Source organism: Muscardinus avellanarius (assembly GCF_963383645.1).
Source record: "Muscardinus avellanarius genome assembly, chromosome: 6".
Classification (NCBI taxonomy): domain Eukaryota; kingdom Metazoa; phylum Chordata; class Mammalia; order Rodentia; family Gliridae; genus Muscardinus; species Muscardinus avellanarius.
In genome coordinates this window covers 53,189,974-53,215,141 of record NC_137791.1, presented here as the reverse complement: position 1 = coordinate 53,215,141, position 25,168 = coordinate 53,189,974, and the positions used below count along the sequence as shown (strand labels likewise).

The following is a 25,168-nucleotide window of genomic DNA, read 5'->3' as shown; positions in this document are numbered from 1 at the left end:
GAAATATCCTTCCTCAATAGAAAAGATACCTTATGCCAAATGGTAAGGCTTATTAGCCTCAATTTCCCAGCCTATGTTCAATATTTCTCACCGAAATTTTAAAATTTCATTTGCTTGAAAGATGATTTCATGGGAATCTTGATTCTACTTGCCTGCCTCTACTTTATTGCTTGTATCTCTACAGAGCAGAATGAGCTCCAGGTGCTGTGGGAAGGAGGAGTCAGAAGACTGTTACAGGGACGGCATCTAGACGTTCCCAAATGTTAGGATGGTACGGATGCTGAAATAGGAAACAAAAGAGATTGTTTTGTCACTTACACAATTCATTTTCTTCCATGTGCATGAATGAAACCAGTAATGTGTCTCAGTGAAAGTCTGTGTACCCGGCCACTCCATTCCCTCCCTTTGCCTTAGACCAATTCAGTGTAAAGACAATTTGTCCTTTCTGGGTCTTTCTTTTCTGCAAACTTAAACTCACAATATCCTGTCTTTAGTGGCCATTTACACTTCAGTTCTCCATTAGCATCCTAAAAAGTCATTTTCTGAGAGCCTGCATGCCTGGTATAAGAACTATAACCATGGATACTAGCATGCAATATATTCTTCTACTTGCCATGTACTTTGTAGCTGCTCTTTAAGCACCATCTTATTTGAGTACAAAACTAAACAATAAGGCCATGATGTAGATTTTCAGATTATTTCTACTTTTAGAGATTATAAAAACTGAGACTTAGGGCTGAGGTTGTAGCTCAGTGGTAAAATGTCTGCCTAGGACCTGTGAGGTCCTAGGTTCAATACCCAGTACCACAACAAGACAAATCAACTAAAAACAAGTGCCGGGCGTGGTGGCACACGCTTGTAATTCCAGCATTTGGGAGGCTGAGACCGGAGGATCACGGTTCACAGACAGCCGCAGCTACTTAGTGAGGCCCTTTGCAACTCAGTGAGACCCTGTTTCAAAATAAATAATAAAAAATAGGGCAGGAGGTGTAGCTCGGAGGTCAAATGCCCCTGGGTTCCATCCCCAAACCCGCAAAAAACAAACAAACAAACAAAAAAAAAACCAAAAATCAACCAACTAACCAAACAAACAAATAAACAAGTTAACTGATACTTATGTTCATAAACATGTAGTATGGAGTGGGTATTGGGATTCAAACCCATATACAGTCTTGGATGAAGAAAACTTGTCTAAAGGGACTGATAGTTTAATAAAGTTAAGGCTATGTTAACAGTTTAATAGAACTTTGATATAGAGATATTTAAGAATTCTTAGAAGCAGGCAATAAAGTTGATGTAGATTAATTTCAAGAGACTTCCTTCTTGGGAAGATTAGAAATGTAACAATTATGCTGGAACTAATGTCTTTTCTAAAAACCACCTTCTGATGAACAAATACTTTTAGAAAAAGATGATCTTCATATCTCAAAAATTTCTACATATGTAAAAAGTATATGTAGATAATTTAGAAAATATAAAGCAGCATGAAGACAAAAGTAAAAATAACTTATAATTAAACAATGTAATGATAATTAACATTTTCAATTTTTATTAGTGCATTTTAGATATGTACAATTTTTTACTGTTCTTGTTGAAAAACTGGGATTATATTATATGTGAGTTTATGTATTTTATTTTATAAGTCTAAAATTACATTATGAAAATTATCCAATGTAATAACGTCATTTTCCTTTTATGTGGTGCTGGGGATTGAACTTAGGGCCTTACACATCCTAGCTACAGCTTTAGCCCAACTTCATTAATTTGTAATATATGACTGACATTTAATGTTAGACTTTTAGTATGTTTCTAATTTTTATAAGCAAAAATAAACATACATGTATGTTTAATATGTGCTTTGATATAATAGACTTGTAGAAAAAATTGCTGGAAGAAAGGATCTATGGCTTTTAAAGATTTCTGATCATAATTACTTAATTGCTTTCCCAAAAGAATACAATAATTAGGATTCCTACACGCAGTATACAATAGTGACCAAATTACCTTACCCTTACCAATGCTGAGGAGTGCAATTTTTAATCTTTGCCTATTAACAGGGTTTATGTTACTTGGATATTCAAATTCACTATCAGGCAGAAATTCTGAAGAGAATAGACACCTTGGAAGAGTTCATCTACTGCTCAACACTGCCCTCTGGTGGTGGTCATCTCTGTCTGCCATCATTCTTTTAACCCGAGGATGATAATGAGGACCACTAAGATTTCATAACTACTGTGTTTCACAGTCCTTGAGCTTCAAGGCCGTGTGGTTCCAGAAAAGCAAATGGCTTTACTAACAAATGGTTCTAACCCTGGCTTCTGGCTCCCCTGAATCGTGAGGGTGACCTCACGATTTGGACCAAGTCATGTTCTCTCTGCGGTTTCGTTTTTCTCCTACAATAGTGAAACTGGAAGAGTTGTTTAGAAATCTCTCAAAGTAACGTAGGCAAAACCGTTAATAAATAAAGCAGCTAGAGCTCCGAGGGTTCTATTTTCTCTCTTTCCTTACAAATGCTTGTGAAATAAAGAATATAACATTTCATGTTAGTGCCTAAGAAACACGATTTAAAGTTGAAGATTTCATGAGAGGTGTGGAGCAGTGGAGCTGGAGCCTGGGCACCAGAAGTGACTCTTACTAGTTGTGACTCCTAGAAATGCGGTCGACAAAACTCATCTGATTAGGTGATTGCAAGTGTTCCTTGTTAGAAGTAGAAAAGATTGTCTTTTTTCCCCTAAGGTTTGGAAAAGCTGTAAAATGTAAATATCTAACATAGTATTTGTACCCTTCCTCTTTCCTCTTTACCCTAATTTTTTTTTTTTTTTTTTTTTTTTTTGTGGTACTGGGGATCCTGGAAACCCTTCTACCTTGGGGCTACACTCCCAGACCTATTTTATACTTTTTATTTGGAAACAGGGTCTCTTAAATTGGAACCTGTGCGATCCTCCTGTCTCCGCCTCCCAAGCTCGGGATTACAAGTGTGCACCACCACCCCGGGTTCAGGGACTCGCTAAATTGCTGAAGATCTCTCTCCGCTGGCCTCGATCCTCCTGTCTCAGCCTTCCAAGCTTGGATGACAGGCGTGCGCCACCACGCCAGGCTACCCTAACTTTTATCTGCGAAAAATTATTTGTAAAATGCAAAGAGAGATAGTAATTATTATTAATAACAATATTACTATTTCTTTTATGAAAAACCAGTAGTATCTATATAGAAAATAACTCCAATGTAGTTTCTCCCAGTCTTATAATTAGCACATTTGGGGGATATCCTGAACATGATTTAAATTGAGAGCAATTGATGGTCACTGTAGGTGGGCAGGCAGAGGCTTTGGTGGTCCATTTAATGATCATGATTGCGTGACTCTGATTCTTTCTCTTGGAAAGGTCAGTATTCTCTTATAAAGAAGGCTGAGGATCCCTGATCACTCAGACTTGCTGTCAACGTAATTGAGCTTCAAGGGAATATGAAGCCACTGTTCCTGGCATCCACATATGATCTTAGATGTTCTACAAGCAAAGGCTGAACGGGTTATGGAAAACCAAAGCTCTCCAACTTACCATTCTTCCACATTTCCATCTTCTGCTAGCTAATCCCCTACCATACATAAGAAGAAACTTAAAACCGACCTCTTTCCAGAGCGAAGCAGGTCAAATCCTTCATTTATTTTCTCAAAAGGTAAAACATTGCTTATTAATGGATCCAGTGAAAACTTCTTATTCATAAAATCAGCCACAAGTTTGGGGACAGAATCTTTACTCTTATAGCCTGAAAAGAAGACAATAGCATTGTTATATTCAGCCAGGGGTAAGTAGGAGAATGGGAAAAATACATTCCAATAAAAGCTTTCTTCCAATAAAAAAAAAGTTTGTAAAAAGCGTTACATTCTGCAGTCTGCTATTGGTGAGGTTAACGAGAGAACAAAATTTTCAGTACTCTGTTGCAGTTCTTTGACGTTCTTTTTGAACCCCCTCCCCCATGAACTAGGGTTCTTACCTAGCTCTTGGGTCCTTATTAGCACTTCCATAGAGAAATTATAGTACAAATAATTATGCCCCAAATCAAGGAGCAAATTTAGTTGTCTAAATTTGCAATGAGTGTAGACATCAATTATTGCTGTGGATTTCCTATGTCCTATAAAGAATTTTGCCCCTTATGAAGTTACAAGTATAAAAAGAGCTGGTGCTAAAAGGCTCTGGTTAGTTTATGAAGACAGCGTCTGTTTTGGGACTTTCTGTCTGTACTAGTTCTACATTAACTTGATTTGGAGCCTATAAATACAACAGGAATTTTAATTTAATTTTTATCATATTGCTTCTCAAGACCTGACCTTGTCACTTGCAAAAGGGAAAAAATTGTGAGATGAATGAGAATTTGGTCCCAGGGCCTAACTACATACCACCAAAAATTGCTCCTTTCCAGGTGCGTCCAGTCAGTAGCTCAAAAGGGTGCACGGAGAGTTGTTCAGAACCAGGAGGCACCCCAACAATGACACTTACACCACATGAGTCATGAGAGCACAACAGGGCAGAAACCTGGAATAAAAACTACTATTTAGCATCCCTAGAGTCTCTGATAGTACATACTACATCATACATACAGAGTATGATGTAATGTTGACTCAACTAGTTTATAATTATGTGGAGGGAGAAAATTATGTCTCTTGCTTCCTCATAAGAATTCCCAGAAAATATTTTTGTATAATAGAATGGATGAATGGATTTATTCATTCTTACATACTAATAAAGAGATAAATGTTATTGCAAACATAGGAAAAGTCTGTATCCTCAGAGAAAGGATACTGTTTCATCATCACATGATTCTTAGGCAATCTGTGATTTGGGTAGTTCATTTTTCCCTCGTCTATTAAGCAGCTATTTTGTTTGTTTTTGTGGTGCTGGGGATGGAACCCAGGGGCTTTCTACCTCTGGGCTACACTGTCAGACCTATTTTTTATATTTTATTTGGAAACAGAGTCTCACTAGGTTGCTGAGAGCCTCACTAAGTAGCTGGGCTGTCTTCGAACCTGCACGATCCTCCTGTCTCAGCCTCCCAAGCACTGGGATTACAGGTGTGTGCCACCACGCTCAGCTAAGCAGCTATTTTGAATTTGGTATTTTGAATCAAGTATTTTGGTGGTAAATCAAATACGATTACCACATACATATTTATCTCTTTACCACTTGGTAACCTGTATTTTTGTGTGTGGGTGTGTGTGGTACTGGGATGGAACCCAGGTGCATTCTACCTCTGAGCTACACCCCCAGCCCTATTTTTAATTTTTTATTTTGAAACAGGGTTTCACTATGTTGCAGAGGGCCTCAGTAAGTAGCTGAACCTGGCCACGAACCTGCAATCCTCCTGTCTCAGCCTCCCAACTGCTGGAATTACAAGCATGCACCACCATGCCCGATTGTAACCTGTCTTTTGAATAGAATCTTATTCTATTTTCCATTCTTAAAATGGACATATTTTAAATTATGCTTTTGCTTCCTAGGATATATACTGATTTTACTTTAAACAATACCTAATACCTATTATTCAGGAACCTCAAAAGACAGTCCAAAGAGCCTTTCCTTTCCTGTTCATTTTGAACATATTCTGCAATAAATGAATGGTTCAGAATCCCCCAAAGTGTATAGTGAATGGCCTTTTGATTTTGAAGTATGACATTTGGAAGGTGTGATATTCTCAGAACATGTGGCTCTTGGGCATTTAGCATCTTCATATAAAATAACAACCCAGTTCCACATGGGAAAACAGTGAGGAAAGCTATAGCCATGGAAAAAGTTGGATTTTTCTTGGAATCTTCCTCATCCATGAAATATTGTCCCATCTTAGCTGGGCATGGTGGCACATGCTTGTAATCCCAGCGCTTGGGAGGCTGAGACAGGAGGATCACACAGGTTCGAATCCAGCCTTAGCTACTTAGTGAGGCTCTCAGCAACTAAGTGACACCTTGTTTCCAAATAAAATATAAAATAGGTTTGGGAATATAGCCTGGGGGTAGAAAAGCCCTTGGGTTCTGCCCCTAGCACCACAAAAAAAAAAAAAAAGAAAAAAGAAAAAGAAAAAGAAAGAAAAGAAAAAGATATTGTCCCATGTTGAGGCTGCAAATAATTTTATTCTCAGGATGCAGTTTCCCATTGTCAGTGCTGCTAGGATTTACTAGAGAATCTCAATAATAGGAATTTATTGGTCTCTGGGGACTTTTTCAGTGAAATTCCATAGAGCTTTGGATGAAATATAGCTATGGAAGTTTACCCCATGTCAACTGATGATATTTGTAATTATTTGAAAGTAATATGTATACTCCAAAGATGATGTAAGTACTGCAAATGTGGAAATTATATTCTATGTCGGTGACAGCAGCTGACATGTACTGAGATCTTACCACAGGGGAGGGGCCACTGTAATAAGTATTTTGCATGTATTAGCTCATGTAATCTATAAATAATGCTATGAGATATATATCTCTTAAATTTGGGGAGTGGCCAAATCTGTTACTTTTTTAGTTTTCATTTCAACACATTGTGTGTGCTTGCTATATGCCAGTCACTGTGCTGTCTCTGGTAAAATACAGTGATACTGTATTAAAGCAGTCACTTTCCTCAGGGCATATTTTATGTTAATAAAATAATACTTGGCCTCAAAGTCCTCATTTTCCCTTTGAACGAATGATGATAATTGGATTTATTAATTAAGCATAACAAAATCATAAAATCACATTTGTTAAAAAGTGGAGGAAATCAAATGTGCCAGTTTAATAACAGAACTTATATTATTTATATTTATTTGGTTTTTACTAAAAGCAATAATTTGCAATGGCTCAATTGAGAAACAAACACTTTCTCTCATTAAAGGAGACCGATTAGGAGGAGGACCTTTTGAATGTAGGAAGTTCCTAAAAAGTTCATGGGTTGGCAGTGTACCAGTGTTCAGAGTTGAGGTGATTAAATCAGGACTACAAGTTTATCAGTGAATTAATCTACTGGTGGATTAATAGTTTGAATGATTTACTGGGTGGTAACTGGATAGACAGGTGGGCATAGCTGGAGGAAACAGATCATGAGAAGTGTGGCTTTCAGGAGCATATATATCCCTGGTACCTTCCTCTCTGCTTCTGGAAGCCATGAGCTAACTGCCTTCCTCTGCCACACCCTGCTACCATGATGTTTCTGCCTTGGAGCTGGATAGCCACGATGGAACCCCTCAAACCACAAGCCAAATAAGTTTTTCATCTTCTATGTTGTTCTTGTCGGATATTTTGGTCACAGTGACAAAAGGAAAACATATTTGCTGAGTTGATATAAGGAAGGACTTTTCATAACAATAAATAATCTAGTAACAAACAGTAGATGAAAATTTGCCATTCCAACAGTATCTTTATATGTAATATTTGTATTTTGCTGCCTAAAGCATATTCTAGATTGCAGAAATAGAAATCACAAGACATATGATGGTACATACCATGGTGTCAAGCCGACCAATGACTTCAAATGAAAAATCCACACCTCCGTCACTCATTTCCTTTATCACCTCCTCGATGGGTTTGGTGTAGTCTTGAGGGCTGATGCACTCGGTGGCACCCATCTCTTTGGCCTTTGCAAATTTGTCCCTGTTGATGTCCACACCAATGATCCTGGCTGCTCCTGCTACTTTACACCCCATGATGACAGACAGGCCAACTCCTCCCAGGCCAAACACAGCACAGGTAGAGCCCTGGGTGACCTGTGTTTTCAGAAAATGCAAAATGGGTTAAATAGTAATTTTTAGAAAATACCTAAGCTGTATGAAGTGCTATGCCTTGCTTATTATCAGGCTCTACTAAGAATCTTATGTACAATCTGCTCTAAAACCCTCTCTGTCTATAGTTGTTTCATGTTTTAACTGAGGAGGTTGAACTAAATTGGTGGTTTTCAAACTCTGATACACATCAGACCCCCCTCTCTGGAGAGGTTTAAAAAAAATCCATGATTTCCAGTCAATATCAATTAAATCACAATCCCTGCAGGTGGAACCCCACCCCCAGATCACTGTGTTGGGAAGCCAAGGCCGAGAACCCAAAGACTGAATGATCCTTGAGCTCTAAATGTCTAGGATTCTAACCTTGAAAAGGCTCAATGGCTCAAATCCATTGATAGCCAGCTTCAATATCTTACATGTTCACTAAAACAATTTTGGGAAAATGCTTTAATTGAACAGGGTCATTCTAGGAGAATGAAAAAACAATCCAATTAAACTATCCCTAAGTAACTCCTTCCTTAGTTCATTAACTTTCAGTGTGTGATGATTACCACCAGTGTAATGATAGCAGAAAATAGTTGTGAAGCATGTAAGAGTCATTCTTTAAAGCAGAACCTAAGCAACAGCAGAAATTCAGTACATTAAGATACTTCAGCATAAAACCAATTTGATCTTTGTGGGTCTTTAAAAGTAAACACAGGAGAGTGATGCCATAAAAAGTTGGTGATAATGTATGAAATCTGTTTCTATGAGTATCCTTGGCCCCCGCCTGTGTATAGGCTCATCTAGACACCTGATAAAATAGATGAAGCAATTGTAAAAGGACTGATTACATTCAGAGTGGAAGGCACAGACATTTGGGAAAGATCTGCTCTATATTGCTTACATTGATTGGGGACTGTTTAACAAAGCCTTCAGTATAAGAAAAATACTCCTGTCCCAAGTAATCTCAATGTTATATTCTCTTCTGGGTGTCTTTTCATGCCTTCATCCACTAAATGTTATTAAATGCTATAGGGCACAACACCACCTTCTACTCTACTTAGAAAAATATGGGGCTTGTGTTTGTGATTAAAAAATGTTGGTGGAGACTTCCGGGATGATGGCAACCGAGAAAAGCGGGGCTTAAGAGCTCCGCTAACAACCAATCTCCATTACCACAAAATCAGCGCCTTTCATAGCCAGAAAACACCATCACCAGAGAAACAAAAAAATCACCAGGCTCCATAGAGAAAGTGGACCGAGAACAGAGCTCAGAGCCACAGACACCGGCCTCACGCCCGAGGACGCGGCAGCAGCGCCATACTGCCGGCGGCAGCAGTGAGTTCACCGGACGGCTACAGCAAGCCGAGGTGAGCCGCTGCGGAACAGCCAGGCGGGATTTCTCACCGCAGGTAAAATCTAAAGCTCCCAGTGGCTGAGCTCAGCACACGCTTCAGGGATTCAGAGTGGAAATCAAAACCAAGAAGAAATACGCCAGCCTCATGGCCGAGGGCATAGCAGCGGTGCCATATTGCCATCGGCGGCAGCAGCAGTAAATTCACCGAGTCCAGTACAGCTACATCTGCGTACTCAAGAACAGTGAGTCAAATTGCGGACCACAGAGGAGAAATCCCAGTACTGTACTCCCTGGGACTTGACCCAGTGGGGGAGTGGCGGTGGCAGAGATATCACACCATAGGAGAACGTGCAACCTGGCACCCCCCACAGTCTAAAGCAGCCTCTATCGACTCTCTGGGTCAGAGACTCTGTGAAACAACCCAGTAAAGGAGTAGTGGGGTCTGAGATACTACTGACTCGAGATCCAGAACACCTTAAGTGAAGTCATAGTGACCCAAGGGAAGAACCCAGAGAAGGCACAAACTTCCGAAATCATGGGAAAGAGGAATAACACTGGAGCAATGAATGCCCACAACCCCACAACATCAGAACCCGATAAAACAGAAAATCAGAGATTTCTAGAAGATCAAATCAGGAAAATAACTGTAGAAATAATAGAGGTGCTTCGAAAAGAACTCAAGAGAGAGCCAAAAAGAGATAAAGGATGCAATTAATGAAGTAAAGGCCTCAATTCAAAGCACAAACAACCGATTAGACCACATGGAGAACAGAATCTCGCTCTTAGAAGATGATCATTCCAAAAATGAACGCATAGTTTCTAATCTAGAAAAAAATATCCGACAGCAGGAATCTGATATTGAAGAAATATGGGCCCATTTTAAGAGAGCTAACCTAAGAATAATTGGAATAGAGGAGGGAAAAGAAAGTGAAACCAAAGGGATCAACAATCTCTTCAAGGAAGTAATAGCAGAAAATTTTCCAAACATAGAGCAAGAGGTTGATACACAGATCCAGGAAACTTATAGAACTCCCTTTAGACAGGATCAGAGAAGAGGATCCCCACGCCACATAATTGTCAAAATGACCAATGTGGAAGCCAAGCAGAGAATCTTAAAGGCAACAAAAACAAAGGGCCAAGTGACATTCAGAGGCAAACCAATTAGAATCACTTCAGACTTCCCAAACCAAGTCATGAGAGCCAGAAGGGCTTGGAGTAACATATTCCAAACTCTGAAAGAAAACAACTTCCAGCCCAAAATTTCCTACCCAGCAAAACTTTCTATCAAATTAGATGGAGAAATAAGAAGCTTCCATGACAAACAGAAACTGAAGGAATTTATGTCTTCAAAACCAGCGCTAGAGAAAATACTCAAAGAGATTAACTACAAAGAAGAAATAGGTAACACACACCAGAACCAGAGAAACAAGATTTTCCATCCAACAGACAACTAAGATTGGTTATCTGTGGAGATTCATTACTTATGTTAGTCTTCTACCTATCTCTAAATGGTATTGTTTGCCCTTATTGTTGTTAATTTTTAGGATTTCTAGTTGGAATATTAATATACCTTCAGATATAGCATTTGGAAATATTTTATCCCATTCTATTAGTAAATGTTAACTCTGTTTACATTGTCTTTGGATATACAATATTTTTTTTTATTTTTTAGGGAGTTTGTATACTCTTCTGTTGCCTGTGCCATTGAAATCATATCCAAGAAATCACTGCCAATTTCAATGTTGTGAGGTTTTATGACCCAGATTATCTACTAAAAGTTTATAGTCTTAAGATTTATATTTATGTCTTTTATCTATTTTGAGTTAATATTTGTATATGGGATTAGGTAAGTGTCCAATTTTATTCTTTTCCATGTAATTATTATTTTTCAACAATATTTAGTTAAAAGATTATTATTTCCACCACCAAATATTCGTGGAAACCTTGTCAAAAATAACTTGACAATATAGGGAAGAATTTAGCTCTAGGCTTTTATTTAATTCCAATGGTTTATATATCTGCCTCTAGAATAGTATTATACTGTTTCAATTATTGTAGCTTTATATGGGTTGAAATCAGAAAATATATATCTTCTAGCTTTGTTCTTTTTCAAGATCGTTTTGGGTATCTAGAGTCCATATTCCATATTAGGATAGATTTTTTTTCTGAAAAATAAATATATAAATATATGATAGTTTCACCTAAAAAAATAGAAAAAAAATTCTCTGGTAAGAAAGAAAGTAAAAAGAAATATTGAAATGTTATCTTTAAGTCATCAAAAGCTTGGTATCAGACAAATGAAACTGTTATGTGAGATTATCATTGTTAATTTTGGATAAATTGCTATAATAGTAGATGTCAACCACTAAGCCAAGCATGGGAGGGAGGGATGGGGAGAGAATGGGGTGGGGATCAGGTGGGGGCTGACTGGGCGATGTGTGCGTGTATGTCTTCAAAAGTTTGTGTCCCACTATGATGTATGAATACAGTGCACCAATAAAAAAAAAGAAAAAGAAAAAATAAATATTATTAAGTACTTATATGTTCAATTATATGATTTTAAAAGATTGCCAAATATAGTTCCTGTTCCCAGGAGATTTATCATCTTTTTGGGGAGACAAGACTCCTGTTTTTTAATTTAGCAAACATTTATTGAATGCTCATGTGTGCAAATTAAAAATCATTTATCTAGAGGAGTTTGTAGACTAAAGGAGATAAAATATGTACATGATATTATGAAACAAACTTGTAAGTAGTAAATTAGCATAATAGGAGTTAAAATTAAGTGTTATATATTTGTAGGTCATACACATAGAAAAAAAGGTCTCAACAAAGTAGTATAAACTAAATGCTAATGAGTGATGTTGATGATACAGAGCTTTAGAGGAAGGATTAGTTACCTAGTTAGAGGGCACTTGGGAGAAATTTCATTTAGAACATGACTTAAATTCATTATTAACCGTAAGAGCCAGAGGTGGTGGCACACGCTTGTAATCCCAGCAGTTGGGAGGTTGAGACAGGAGGATCACCGTTCACCGACAGCCTCAGCTACTTAGTGAGGCCACTTACAACTCAGTGAGACCCTGTTTCAAAATAAAGAATAAAAATAGTGTTGGGAATGTAGCTCAGAGGTAGAGTGCACCTGAATTCCATCCCCAGTACAAAAAAATAAATAAATAAAATAAAAAAATAAAAAAAATGTTGGTAATTATGTGTTATAACTTCAGACTCATTAGAAGATTTGAGAATGATCTTCCAGTCTCAGCTCTCATATTTATCAGGTGTGACAACTTGGACAAAGAATCTTATGTCTCTGGATATCAGTTTTGTAAAATAGAAGACACTACTAGATCTTCAAACTTTTGAAAAGAAAAAAGCCTTATTAAGAATTTCTACATGAAATGTACCACCTCTGGAAGTGTATGCTCATGGCAAGGAGAAGATGTAGCAGTGAAATTCCATAATGGGTAGAATAAACGCATGACTAAAGCTTCATTCCTTCCCTCCTAGAATCCTGGGTTTAAAGATACATTAAGTAAGGCTTTAGAATACACTGTTGATCCTAATCTCAGGAGTAGAGCATGCATAGACTTTTGCTCATTTCCTTTATTTTGGCTGCCTCAGAACTTAGCAGAACCTATTATGCCTGATGAATAGCTATATATAGTCGTTCTCCAACTTAAGAATGACTGAGTTCCCAGTCCTAAAATGTGGTAATCCCACCAAGAAAAATATTTAAAAAACTATTGAAAATGGATTATTTTTTCTTTAACTATCAACAATAATTTTGGCTGTGATAAATAGGTGAATATCTAGGACATGCTCTAATTCCTTCTGGGACATTTTTTTTCTATTAATTGACACCACAAATAATGAAAATAATCCCTCATTCCTGTGACAAATTGCTTCCCTTTTGCTTCTTGGCAGTCTGATTATGACTGGTAGTATTGGCCACTGTCAATCCTACCTTGGCAACTTTGACTGCGGAGCCATAACCAGTCGTAAATCCACAGCCAATGAGGCAGACTTTCTCCAGCGGTGAAGCTGCATCGATTTTAGCCACTGAGAACTCATCTACTACGGTGTACTGGGAGAAGGTGCTGGTGCCCAAGAAGTGGTAAACGGGCTTCCCCCTGCAGGTGAACCTTCTGCTGCCATCCTGCAAGGTCCCCTGAAGAGGGCTTTGCAAACTGGTCAATGGAACACAGAGACACACGGAACATGAGACAGAACATAACTCACGCGCAACTCCATTGGTTGTGCAAGGGGAGGATAAGAAACCTACTCGTTTTTCACACAGAGGTTGCTTTCTGGGTGTTTACAAATTCTGCATTTTCCACACTGGGGAGTAAAGAGCGGGATGACTTTATCACCTAGAACAAGATAAAAGAGAATTTTAAAGTTTCAAAACAGGAATTAGTAAAGCAAGAATTTAAAGCTTATATGTACAAGTGTGTGTCTTTGAAAAGTTTCCAAGAAATGGGGTCCAATCACAACTATGCCATTGGTCATTGCCTTCTGAGTTCACTGTCCATTTGGGTTTACACATGCATGAAGATTCCTGAAGAGGAAATGCAAATGTAGAAAACAACATAGATTTGCCGGGCGTGGTGGCGCACACTTGTAATCCCCGCGCTTGGGAGGCGGAGACAGGAGGATCGCGCAGGTTCGAAGCCAGCCGTGCTGGCGTAAGAGACCCTGTTTCAAAAATATAAAATAGGTCTGGGAGTGTAGCCCGGAGGAAGGAGGGCTTCCAGGAACCCCAGTACCACCAAAAAAAAAAAAAAAAAAAGAAAACAACATAGATTTAAAAAGTTTTTCCCACTGTTGGGAGTGGGAATATGTAACTATGTTTATTTTTTATTGTGAAGTGAATGCTTTAAAAAAAAATCCTTGTTCTTTTTCTGAGGAAAACTAGTAAAAATGGAACAAAGAATTCAAGAAATTCCTTTGAAAAATCTCAACTCTCAACAATAAATGAGGCACTTTCTTTTAAAATAAGAATTAACCAGGCATGGTGGTGAATGCTTGTAACCTCAATACTTGGGAGGCTGAGACAGAAGAATCACAGGTTTGCTGCCAGCCTCAGCTACTTAGTGAGGCCTTCTGCAGCTGAGTCAGACTCTGTTTCAAAATAAAAAATAAAAAATAAAAAATAGGGCTGGGAGTGTAGCTTAGAGGTAGAATGCCTCTGGGTTCAATCCCCAGTAAACCCCCCCCACACACACACACACATTGACTTTCTAATGTATTTATCTGATAATTTATGAACTATATTTCCTGCTATATAGAAAGCAGGGGTGAAGAGTAAAAGTGTCTTTTTTTATTATTTATTTCCAACTAAAAGAAATACTAAGAGCTGAAACTCAAACTAGATTAAACTATCTGTTATTTTCTTTTCACAGTTTAGTTAGGTATTTGGAAGGACAGGCTGAATCTACTGCTAAAGTCTTTTGAGAACTAAACATAATTTGTGTTTTTAATAATGTATGCTACCTATCCAACCGGGCTCAGAAAATACGGTTGGCCCATCACAGTTCATAGATAAACTTGATGTGGGGACAATGGCATGGAAATTATCTATATTTATCCTTTTCCTCTGAAAATCCATAAAATTAAAGTAAAATAAATATTAAAATAAAATAATTAGTGATTTGCAATCAGCCACCTTTAACCCTGACTAAAAATAATAAAAATAACATTGTTTATGGCTAGATGCCTTCATCTATGTTTCTTTAATTTCCTTTTAACTAGTCTGTTTTGTTCCATGTTTGTTTGTTTGTTTTGTTTTGTTTTGTTTTGGTGGTACTAGGGTTCTTGGAAACCCTTCTACCTCCAGGCTACACCCCAGACCTATTTTATACTTTTTATTTAAAAACAGGGTCTCTTAAGCCAGCACAGCTGGCTGTGAACCTGCGCGATCCTCCTGTCTCCGCCTCACAAGCGCGGGGATTACAAGCGTGTGCCATGTTTAATAAGGAAGAACATACTGAAAAGGATATTGGTGAGTGGTCTCCACTTCCCATCTAAGAAAAAAATTATGTTGACCCAGTCATAGACTGGCAGTCCCTATTTTGTGAATTTAGTACAGAAGTTTTCATTCACTGTTCTAGAAACTCTGAATCTTGACTTCCATTTTTTCACTTATCAGTGCAGCAACATTAGTATGTAAACTACTAGATGATGAACTTTGCTTTGGCAGGCACTTGTCTCTCTATTTAAATTAAATTAAATTAAATTAATTAATTTATTTATTTTTGTGGGTCTGGGAATGGAACCCAGGAGCATTCATTCGACCTCCGGCTACACCCCCTGTTCTGATTTTTATTCTTTATTTTGAAACAGGGTCTCACTAAGTTGCAGAGGGCCTCACTAAGTAGCTGAGGCTGTCCATGAACTGTGATCCTCCAGTCTCAGCCTCCCAAATGCTGGGATTACAAGCATGCAGCACCATACCCGGGCTTTTTATTCTTTACTTTGATACAGGGTCTTACCAAGTTGCAAAGGCCCTCACTAAGTAGCTGAGGCTGTCTGTGTACCGCAATCCTCTGGTCTCAGCCTCCCAAATGCTGGGATTACAAGCATGCACCACCACACCCGGCTCACTTGTCTCTTGATTCTCATGGACCCCAAGTCTCTATCTAATTGGCATCTGGCATCTAGTAGATACTCAATAAATAGTTGTTGAAGGAGAAAATACATGATTGTCTGAATGCAACCTGCCCAAGTCAGGAGGAAACCCCTCTAGTCTGAGTTTCTCGTGAACCTCCTGTGAGTTTTCTATCTCTCATTACTTCAGTTTTTTTTTTTTCTCAATGGAGCTGGATAATATTGTAATATTGGGATACTGAACCAAAGCACATTCCCTGAGTGTGAATTTTGTACCTGGTTTTACTGTAGTCACCCCTTCTCCAATGCTCTCAACGATGCCAGCTGCCTCATGACCTGCTATCACAGGAAGAGGGGTGGGAAGAGTTCCTTGAACAACATGGTCATCTGAGCGACAGATTCCTGTGGCCACGATCTACGGATCGACGGGAAGATGATTAGAACAAGAAAAGATTATGGCTCTCGGAAAGATGTAACATACTCAAATTTCTGAAACTGTGTGTGTGTTTTTGATGTTGTTGTTTGTTTGTTTGTTTTTGATGGTACTGGGGTTCCTGGAAGCCCTCCTATCTCAGGGCTACACTCCCAGGCCTATTTTATACTTTTTTAAAACTTGGAAACAGGGTCTCTTAAACCAGCGCGGCTGACTTGGAACCTGTGTGATCCTCCTGTCTCCACCTCCCAAGCACGGGGATTACAGCCTGCCCCACCACGCCAGGCGTGAAACTGTGTTTTTAAAGAGTTTTCAAGGATCTTGCTGATAATACCTTCCCTACTCTTCCCAAATACAAAAGATTGAGTTCATTCTCAAGATTATCCAAACCCTTTCTTCTCTATCTTGCCTTCGTGAATTAAATAATTTAGAATAATTGATTGAAATCATTCAATTTTAATTGAGAAATAATTGATCTTGAAATATTTGTTTCATATAATATACAAGAATACAAACTTTTAATGGAATGAAAAATCACAGGCTAACACCAAGAAAATATCTAATATTAATTGATTTTGAAATCTGTACTATACATTTCTTCCTAGTTTCCAAGCATAGATTCTTTTTTACTTTACTGGGATTATACTATATATACTCTTTGGTCACATATAAACAGTGCTTGTTAGCGGTTTTTTGGTTGTTTCTATTTTGAGTGTTCTTTGATTTTTTTAAACCTAAAATTAGATAGAAGTGGAAATGCTTCACCTTAATACGAACTTCATGGGCCTTAGGAGGGGCAACCTCCACCTCCTCAATGGAAAAAGGTTTCTTTATGTCCCATAGCACAGCTGCTTTGCATTTTATTACCTGGGAAATCAAACAGAAAGATGACTTTTTTGGAGTCAGATTTTGTGTGTTTTCACCTTTGTACACGCAACATCTGGCACAATATAAACATTTCTGGCTTACAAAGAGAATGAAAATACCTTTTGAGGAAAGAAAGGACAGGCACAGGAAAGACAACAGACCAAATAATGCTATGAGCATATCAAAATGTATGGCTTTGAATGTCCCTGTCATATACTATTACAATGCACCAATAAAGAATGTGTTTGTGTGTGTGTGTGTGTGTGTGTGTGTGTGCGCGCACACACACACACAATACTGGGGATGAAGCCTAGGGGCATTCTACCTCCGAGCTACATGCCCAAATCTATTTTTTATTCTTTATTTTGAAACAGGGTCTCACTGAGTTGCAAAGGGCCTCACTAAGTAGCTGAGGCTGTCTGCAAACTTCAGTCCTCCTGTCTCAGCCTCCCAAATGCTGGGATTACAGTATACAGCACCACATCCAGTTAATAAAATTTTTTTTAAATGTGTAAAATAATAACATAAGGAAAGAGAATCATAATTAGTTATAATACTCGAAGATTAAATGGAACATATTCTTTTAGATAGTCTTTATGGTTTTTTCTCCATAGATGTTTATTCCTGATATTTTCTAGTATTGTCCTGAAATTGTTTGCCTAAATCCTTTGGCTTATATATGAACTTCTAAGTAGCCATTATTTTGCTGACAGAGTCACTGTCCTCATAAAATCATTATCTCCTTGGTTAATTTTCTACATAGCTAAAAATATTTGACTTTATAATAATTTCACCCTTGCTTCCCCAAATAGGATGATTTCTTTCTTTACTTGCCTTTCTCCTCTTTTAACTAAATTTACTTCTGTAAAATTCTTGTTTGCATTACACCTTTGAAACTTAGCTCTGACAAATTTTTTTCTAAAATTTTTTTCTAGTTTAGTTTATGTGCAGGGACTTCTTCCAGATCATATTTGAGCCTCAAATTACAGAGGCTACACACACACACACACACACACACACACACACACACACACACTTCAAAGCTGGACAACTATATGCTTAAATTTCTATATATCCCAGTTTACTCATCGATGTCCTTAAAAATAATGTAAGGTGAACAAAGAGTTAGGTATCTATGTCGCACCTGAAAGGACTGATTGCCTTCACATCACTTACTGATTTCATTACTGTGACTACACTTTTGCATTACAAATCCACTATTTCTTTTAATCTAGGTTTTCTTTTCCCTAATGACTTTTCTTTTGAAATGTAATATGCCAATATCAGTACTAAACAGTAATGATTTAAAATGAAGTGAAATGGAATAAGAACACTGGCAACTGGTCACATATGTGATTTTTCCAGTTTACTCAATATGGGATTGTGTTACACAGTGTGTGTAGCAGCTTCATAACCTTTAAACAGCATTATCCTGGTGAAATATCGTATCTCAATTCACTCCAAAATCAACAAAGGAATTAGAAACAATTGCATAGGCTTTGCAATTATATAATTAAATAGCATGAATTAACTATATTGAATAGCTGCATGCATTTTCTGTACCTTAAACATGCTGACCAAATACGTATGAATTTATGACAATCTTAGAACCAAATATCTGCGTTTTCAGTGCTAACAAGTGATTTAATTTGTTTTTGTATTAATTTTCCATAGAATCTGGTTGGATTTTGCACAGAGCAAATACTGTTCTACAGGATTTCTGTGAAAATTTCTGGATTTGTGCCATAATGAATACATTAATCAGAATTTGCATTCTAATGTTGTTTTTCTTGATCCTGATGATTCTAATGCTTTGAGATCAATATGTCTCTTGTTAAAGAATTTATAGAAAGGTTAAAAGTAAATTTCTAAGTCTTCTAAATCAATTAATTTCCTAAAACGCTGGCCAGACTTAATTTTCCTGTATTCGTAAGAATAATATGATTAAAACGAATAACACATTAAGTGATGGTTTCTTAATATAAAAATCTTTTGGATTAAACATGTTTCTAATTTTAGAATTACACATTACCACAGTTGATTTGGAATAAACTATAACTTTACAACAAATTTATTTAATGTAGGAAACAAAGATTTTAATAGATTCATATTCTATACATTCTTGTTAGAGATATTTAGGAATAGTTTATTTCTACTGTAGTTCAGTAAATATATATTATAGAAAATATCACATATTTAATTTCAGTGCATATTATTTCTCATTTAGATAGGAGTTTGGATTTTTCAAGAAAACTGTATTCTTTTATATATCATGCCAAAGAGAGCATATCTCCAACAGTAAAGTCAGTTTTGCTTACTTTTCCTGCTGTGCTCATGTTGTTTCTGTCTTCTCTGCAGACCAGGAGGCTGATGAATACCCGTGAACTTCTCTGGTCTAGTACATGAAGCCAATGTTTTGCACAAATATTTTCTTTGCTTAAATAACAGCCAATTCCACATGTAATCGAGACCTTTAAGCCACACCCACCAGCTTATCTTCAGCCTGAATTAAGTCAGAAATAAAAGGCACTGAACTGTCATTCAAAACCATGATTTTGTAATGTGCCAATTGCACATAACATTTTTCTTCTATCGGTTTAAGTATCTCGTAACATATAAATGTTTATCTTTCTCCTTTTTCTTCCTGGACTTCATATCCTCCCCTCAACCTCCTCGACCGCATTCAGATTGTTTTTCTGCTGTCTGCACTGACCTCCAGCTTTGAATTTATATGCTACAGTGGGGACAAATGAAGTGGGACAGACAGAGCTGTGGGCCAGAGCGTCCTATGTCATCCAGCACTCTGCTTCCTCTCAAGTGGAGAGGCAGACACCCAACCAGCCACAGCAAGGCTGCCCATCGTCCTTGGCATTTCTGCTGCACACAACACCAATCAGGTTGCCTAAGCACCGCCTGTGCAGACACTTGCTGGGTGTGTGGACGGCAGCGATGAGTGACATGGCCTCAGAGGCAAGTCTGACAAGGCCAAGAGGCAGTCTGGGGCAATGGTTATAGCATAGCCTTTGGGACCAAACAGAGTCTATTCTTCACTAACTGTGGAAACTTGGACTTATTATTTAATTATTTTTACCTTAATTTTCTTATTTGCAAGACAAGGATGAATAATGGTACCATTTCAAAAGAGATAATCTGAGCCAGGTGTGGTGGCGCACGTTTGTAATCCCAGTGTTTGGGAGGCTGAGACAGGAGAATCACACAGGTTCGAAGCCAGCCTCAGCTACTTAGTGAGGCTCTCAGCAACTAAGTGAGACCCTGTTTCCAAATAGAGTATAAAAGAGGTCTGGGAGTATAGCCTGGAGGTAGAAAAGCCCCTGGGTTCCACCCCCAGTACCTCATACACACACAAAAAGAGATAATCTATGTAAAGTAACCCTCATGGACCCTGACAGGTGGGAAACCCCTCAGTAAATATTAGCTACACTTTTTTTTTTTTTTTTTTTTGGCGGGTTTGGGGATGGAACCCAGAGGCATTTGACCTCTGAGCTACACCCCCTGCCATGTTTTTTATTCTTTATTTTGAAACAGGGTCTCACTAAGTTGCAGAGGGCCTCACTAAGTAGCTGAGGCTGTCCGCGAACCGCGATCAGCCTCTTGAATGCTGGGATTACAAGCATGTGCCACCATGCCCGACTAGCTACACCTATTTAAATGGCTCACAGCTTATAATAGGAGGAGAACAGATAAGAAATATATTGTTATTTCAATTATACAGGTGAGGTAATAGAAGCTCAGAGAGTCCAGGCCCTTAAATGTTTTTTCTAACCAGCTATGTTGGTTTCAAGAACAGAACCTTATTCAGGATGGTGTTAATGAAAGAGTTTTGTATATAGTAGGTAATCACAAAATATCAAAGGACAAGAAGTGTCCTATTGCACAACTGGACATGGGAGAGAAAGTGTCTCTCTCTCTCTCTCTCTCTCTCTCTCTCTCTCTCTCTCTCTCTTTCTCCCCTCACCCCCCCCCATCTGAATGAACTCTGGACCAAATTCTTCTTTTAACTAGAGTCTCTCCAACACTTAGCTGGATTAGATGTCCAGTCTGGGTTGTTGTCTGGCTATGAAGCAAATCAGTTAAAACCAGAAGGTTGAGGTTTGCAGGTAGAGAGCCACACCATCTTCAAAGGTTTTATGAAGCTTGTGTTAGGGTAGACAAAGGTTTGTGTAATTATGAGTGAAACACCTGGCATAATGTAAAGGGGGAAACATTTATTTTGGCTCATTGTTTCAGGGGACTCAGTCCATGGTCTGCTGGCTCTGAGGCAGAAACATCATGGCAGGAGACAGGGATCTGGGACAGATAGAGTGCCCAAAGCCACACTCCAGTAAACTACTTCCTCCAGCCATGTTTTCCTGCCTATCGTTTTGTCCAACTCCCATAGTCCATACAAATTATTTTTGTGTGGTATTGGGGTTTGAACCCAGGGGCATTCTACCTCCAAGCTACAGCACCAGACTTATTTTATTTTTATTTTGAAAGAAGGTCTTGCTAGGTTGATGGGAGTCTCACTGTTGCTGAGGCTGTCCCAGAACCTACAATCCTCCTGTCTCAGCCTCTCAAGTACTGGGATTAGAGGTGTAAACCACCATGCCTGACCTCATACAAATTATTAACCCATAAGTGAGTTATCCATTGATGAGGTTAGCCCTCATAATCCAGTCTTTTCATCTCCAAACATTGCTGCGTAGTCTCACACTTGAGCTTCTGGGGGATATTCCAGATTCACACCATGACAAAGCTGGTAGGTGGTGGCAGCAGAATCCCAATCACATCTCTCTGGTTCAGAAGCCCATATTCTTCCATTACTGTATTAAAAAGAAATGGGGCAGACCAGAGTTCACTACATTTAGCTGTTTATCACGAAGGAAGCTCCCTTATTTTGTAAGGTCTAAGGAAAAACAATTTACTTGGCAAGAACTTCAGAAATTATCCCATTCAAAATTTTCATTTTATAGGCCAAAGGACTTGGCAAAACAAAGTAGTTAATGTTTACTTAACAATATTTGGAAAGGAAAAGGGCATACTTTTTCTTGTGGGTGCACAAAGAGTTTAATAGTTTTCAAATGTTGTGGTTTGGAGCAGGTAAAGGACAAGGAAATTTACATTGCTAGGGAATGTGTTTAATCTACACAAAGCCAATTTCATAAATGAAGCATTTACTTAATATTTTACTTTAACACTGAAACCAAAGTTGGTGAGAGTTAAAGTTACCTCCCTTTTTCCCAATTAAATATAGATTAGTGGGCGTGGTGACACATGCTTGTAACCCCGTGCTTGGGAGGCTGAGACAGGAGGATCGCACAGATTCAAAGCCAGCCTTAGCTACTTAGTGAGGCTCTCAGCAACTTAGTGAGACCCTGTTCCAAAAAAAGTATAAAATAGGTCTGGGAGTGTAGCCCGGAGGTAGAAAAGCCCCTGCGTTCCACCCCCAGTACCACACACACACACACACACACACACACACACGCACACACACATGCTACAGTGGGGACAAATGAAGTGGGACAGACAGAGTTGTGGGCCAGAGGGTCCATACAATATATATATATATATAGCCAACCTTGACCCTGATTTTGATATAAAGAGCTTGGATAGTATTTTGGGAATATTTGGTCATAGATATCCCTGTGAAAAATCTGAAAAATAATCTCAGTGAGGCCAAGAAAAACTGAACAGATGTTCTTGGCAGTTTCCTCCCTAAAGTTATCTTTCCTATGCCAAACTAAAAGAATCCAAATGTCAGAAAATGTTTTAGCAAAATACTGTGGATCAGCACAATGAAGTGCCATATACATGATGATCAGAAACAAAAATAGTATATGATGATATTAAAATAATGCAGAAATGAATCTCAAAGTTACAATATTATAAAAACATTAAAATATAAAATATATACCAGAATCTATAAATTGGAAATAGTTACTTAAAGATACAGGATATATGGCGACTCTTCGTGGGATAGTAGTATTTCCCTTGACCATTTCATTATGTCACCATAGAGCCAAAATTATTATTTTATTAAGTGTTTTGCTTATATTGGCAAACTTAGTATTATTTTTTGCAGTACTGGGGATGAAGTTCAAGGGCATTCTACCTCTGAGCCACATCCTCAGCCCTACTTTTTATTCATTATTTTGAAGCAGGGTCTCACTGAGTTGCAAAGAGCCCCACTAAGTAGCTGAGGCTGTCCGCGAACCTCTATCTTCATGGCTCAGCCTTGCAAATGCTGAGATTACAAGCCTGCACCACCACACCTGGTTGCACTTAGTACTTAATAGGAAATTATGATAAGCAATAATTTATGCAGAAACTGAGGATAAGAGATACTAAGCAAATTGCCTGAGACACAAGTCTAATAGGTTTCCAAGGCTCTGTCTGTGTTCAAGTTTCTATCTAAGGAACAGTAATAATAATGATGATAACAGTTAAAATTATGTGATTTGTACTCTCCAGACACCTAAGTGTTTTACACTTACTAACTCATTTATCCCTCAAATCAACCTTCTAAGAGAGGTACTATTATTTTTTTCATTTTATAGATGAGAAAACCAAGGTTCAGAACCAGGTCCAGGCAGTGTGTGTCAATCAAGATTAGAACTCAGAGCTGGGCATGATGATACAGGCCTATAATCCCAGTATTTAGGACACTGACATAGGAGAATCTCAGTTTCAAGGCCAGCCTCAGCAATTTAGCAACCCTCAGCAACTTAGTGAGAGCCTATTTCAAAATAAAAAACAAAGTAGGACTGAGATTGTAGCTCAGAGGTAGAATGCCCCTAGGTTCAATCCCCAGTAAAACACACATGCACGCACGCGTGTGCGCGTACACACACACACACACACACACACACACACACACAAACAAACACACACACACACACACACACACACACACACACACACACACACATGAACTAGGAATTAGAACAGTCTAGCTGCAAAGTTTTCATTCTTGTCTGTTTACTGCCCTAGTCCCAGGGTCCCAGGGCATAGAGGAAATAAAGAATATAAAATTTAATGAAACATTAAAATGTGTGTGATAATTCCAAAACAACTTTAAACATTCCAGCCTGAATGAGTGGGAGAAAATGAGTGGTTTATTGACTAAGATGAAAAGTTGATTTGAACATGCTAAGTTTTAGGTAACCTCAAAGTATTCTGGGTAAAACATGTGGTTGGCCCTTGGGAAACCTGGGAATGTTATAGGTAATATAAAATAATTCAATGCATGGATTGAGACCTATTGAAAGAGAGAGATGATAATTCTTAATTTTCACTATAAAGTAATTTCTTGAGAAAGAAGATCTAAAAAGAAGAGCAGTATTTGAGAAAACTGTCAACAAGAAATGAAGAAATGAACAGCAATCTGAAGATAAAGTAACACAGAATCAAGATCAAAGAAGCTGAAGGAAAACAGGAAACTTGGTTCCCAAAGACTCTGTTATTATTTTTATATTTTATTGGTGCGTTGTAATTATACATCATAGTGAGTTTCAGTCATACAGATATGCATACAGGTCTTGGTATTGTAACGTTGAAATTGAGTCGGAGTTGCAAAGGAGGCAAAATATGGCAAAGTAGTATGATATTAGGCCCCTTTTTATTAAAGTGTCGCTCCCAGGGCAGGGCTATCAGTCTACAGAGTCATGCTGCAGAGAGGAATGAAGGGTATTTATGTAGCCAGGGTCTTGGGGTGAGGCTAGCAAGGCAGGAGAATGCCGGTCCTCTCCTGGCATCTAGAGTCTGCCCATCTCTGCTTCTGGCTTCTGAGGTTCCAACTCCTGTTCCAGCTGCAGGATCCTGTGAGAGGAGGGGGAGGGATCCGACCCATCAGGTATGATTCCCTCCAGGTCTCACCCTGCTAGCTACCCCTCCACATATGTAAGCACATACTAAGCACCATATAATTGTTAGCTGTTGTAATTATTATTCTGTAGTTAGGAACTTGAATCCAGGCAGGGTCTAGGAAATTTATTAGACTCTTATCTTAGGCAACTTGCTTAAAGTATTGCTTATGATAATAATTTTCTGATAAGTATTGTTTGTTGATACAAATAAGTTACTTAATAAACTGATCAGTTTTAGCTTTAGCCACAGCATAATCTGAACTGTTTCTTTCATCAGTTCTTCTCTTTCCCCTCTCCACCTCCCTCCTTCTA

General features: G+C 38.2%; 1 protein-coding gene across 1 annotated transcript; it reads right to left on the bottom strand.

Moving 5' to 3' along the window:
- Positions 1-220: 220 nt before the first annotated feature.
- LOC308264040 (alcohol dehydrogenase E chain) lies at positions 221-19,327 on the bottom strand (the record flags this gene model as incomplete). Its single annotated transcript, XM_080697187.1, has 9 exons — positions 221-280; positions 3,599-3,765; positions 4,397-4,532; positions 7,468-7,728; positions 13,050-13,272; positions 13,368-13,455; positions 15,968-16,106; positions 16,890-16,991; positions 19,310-19,327. The coding sequence occupies 9 exons, from the start codon at positions 19,325-19,327 to the stop codon at positions 221-223; spliced, it is 1,194 nt and encodes a 397-aa protein (XP_080553313.1).
- Between the last annotated feature and the right edge of the window lie 5,841 nt (positions 19,328-25,168).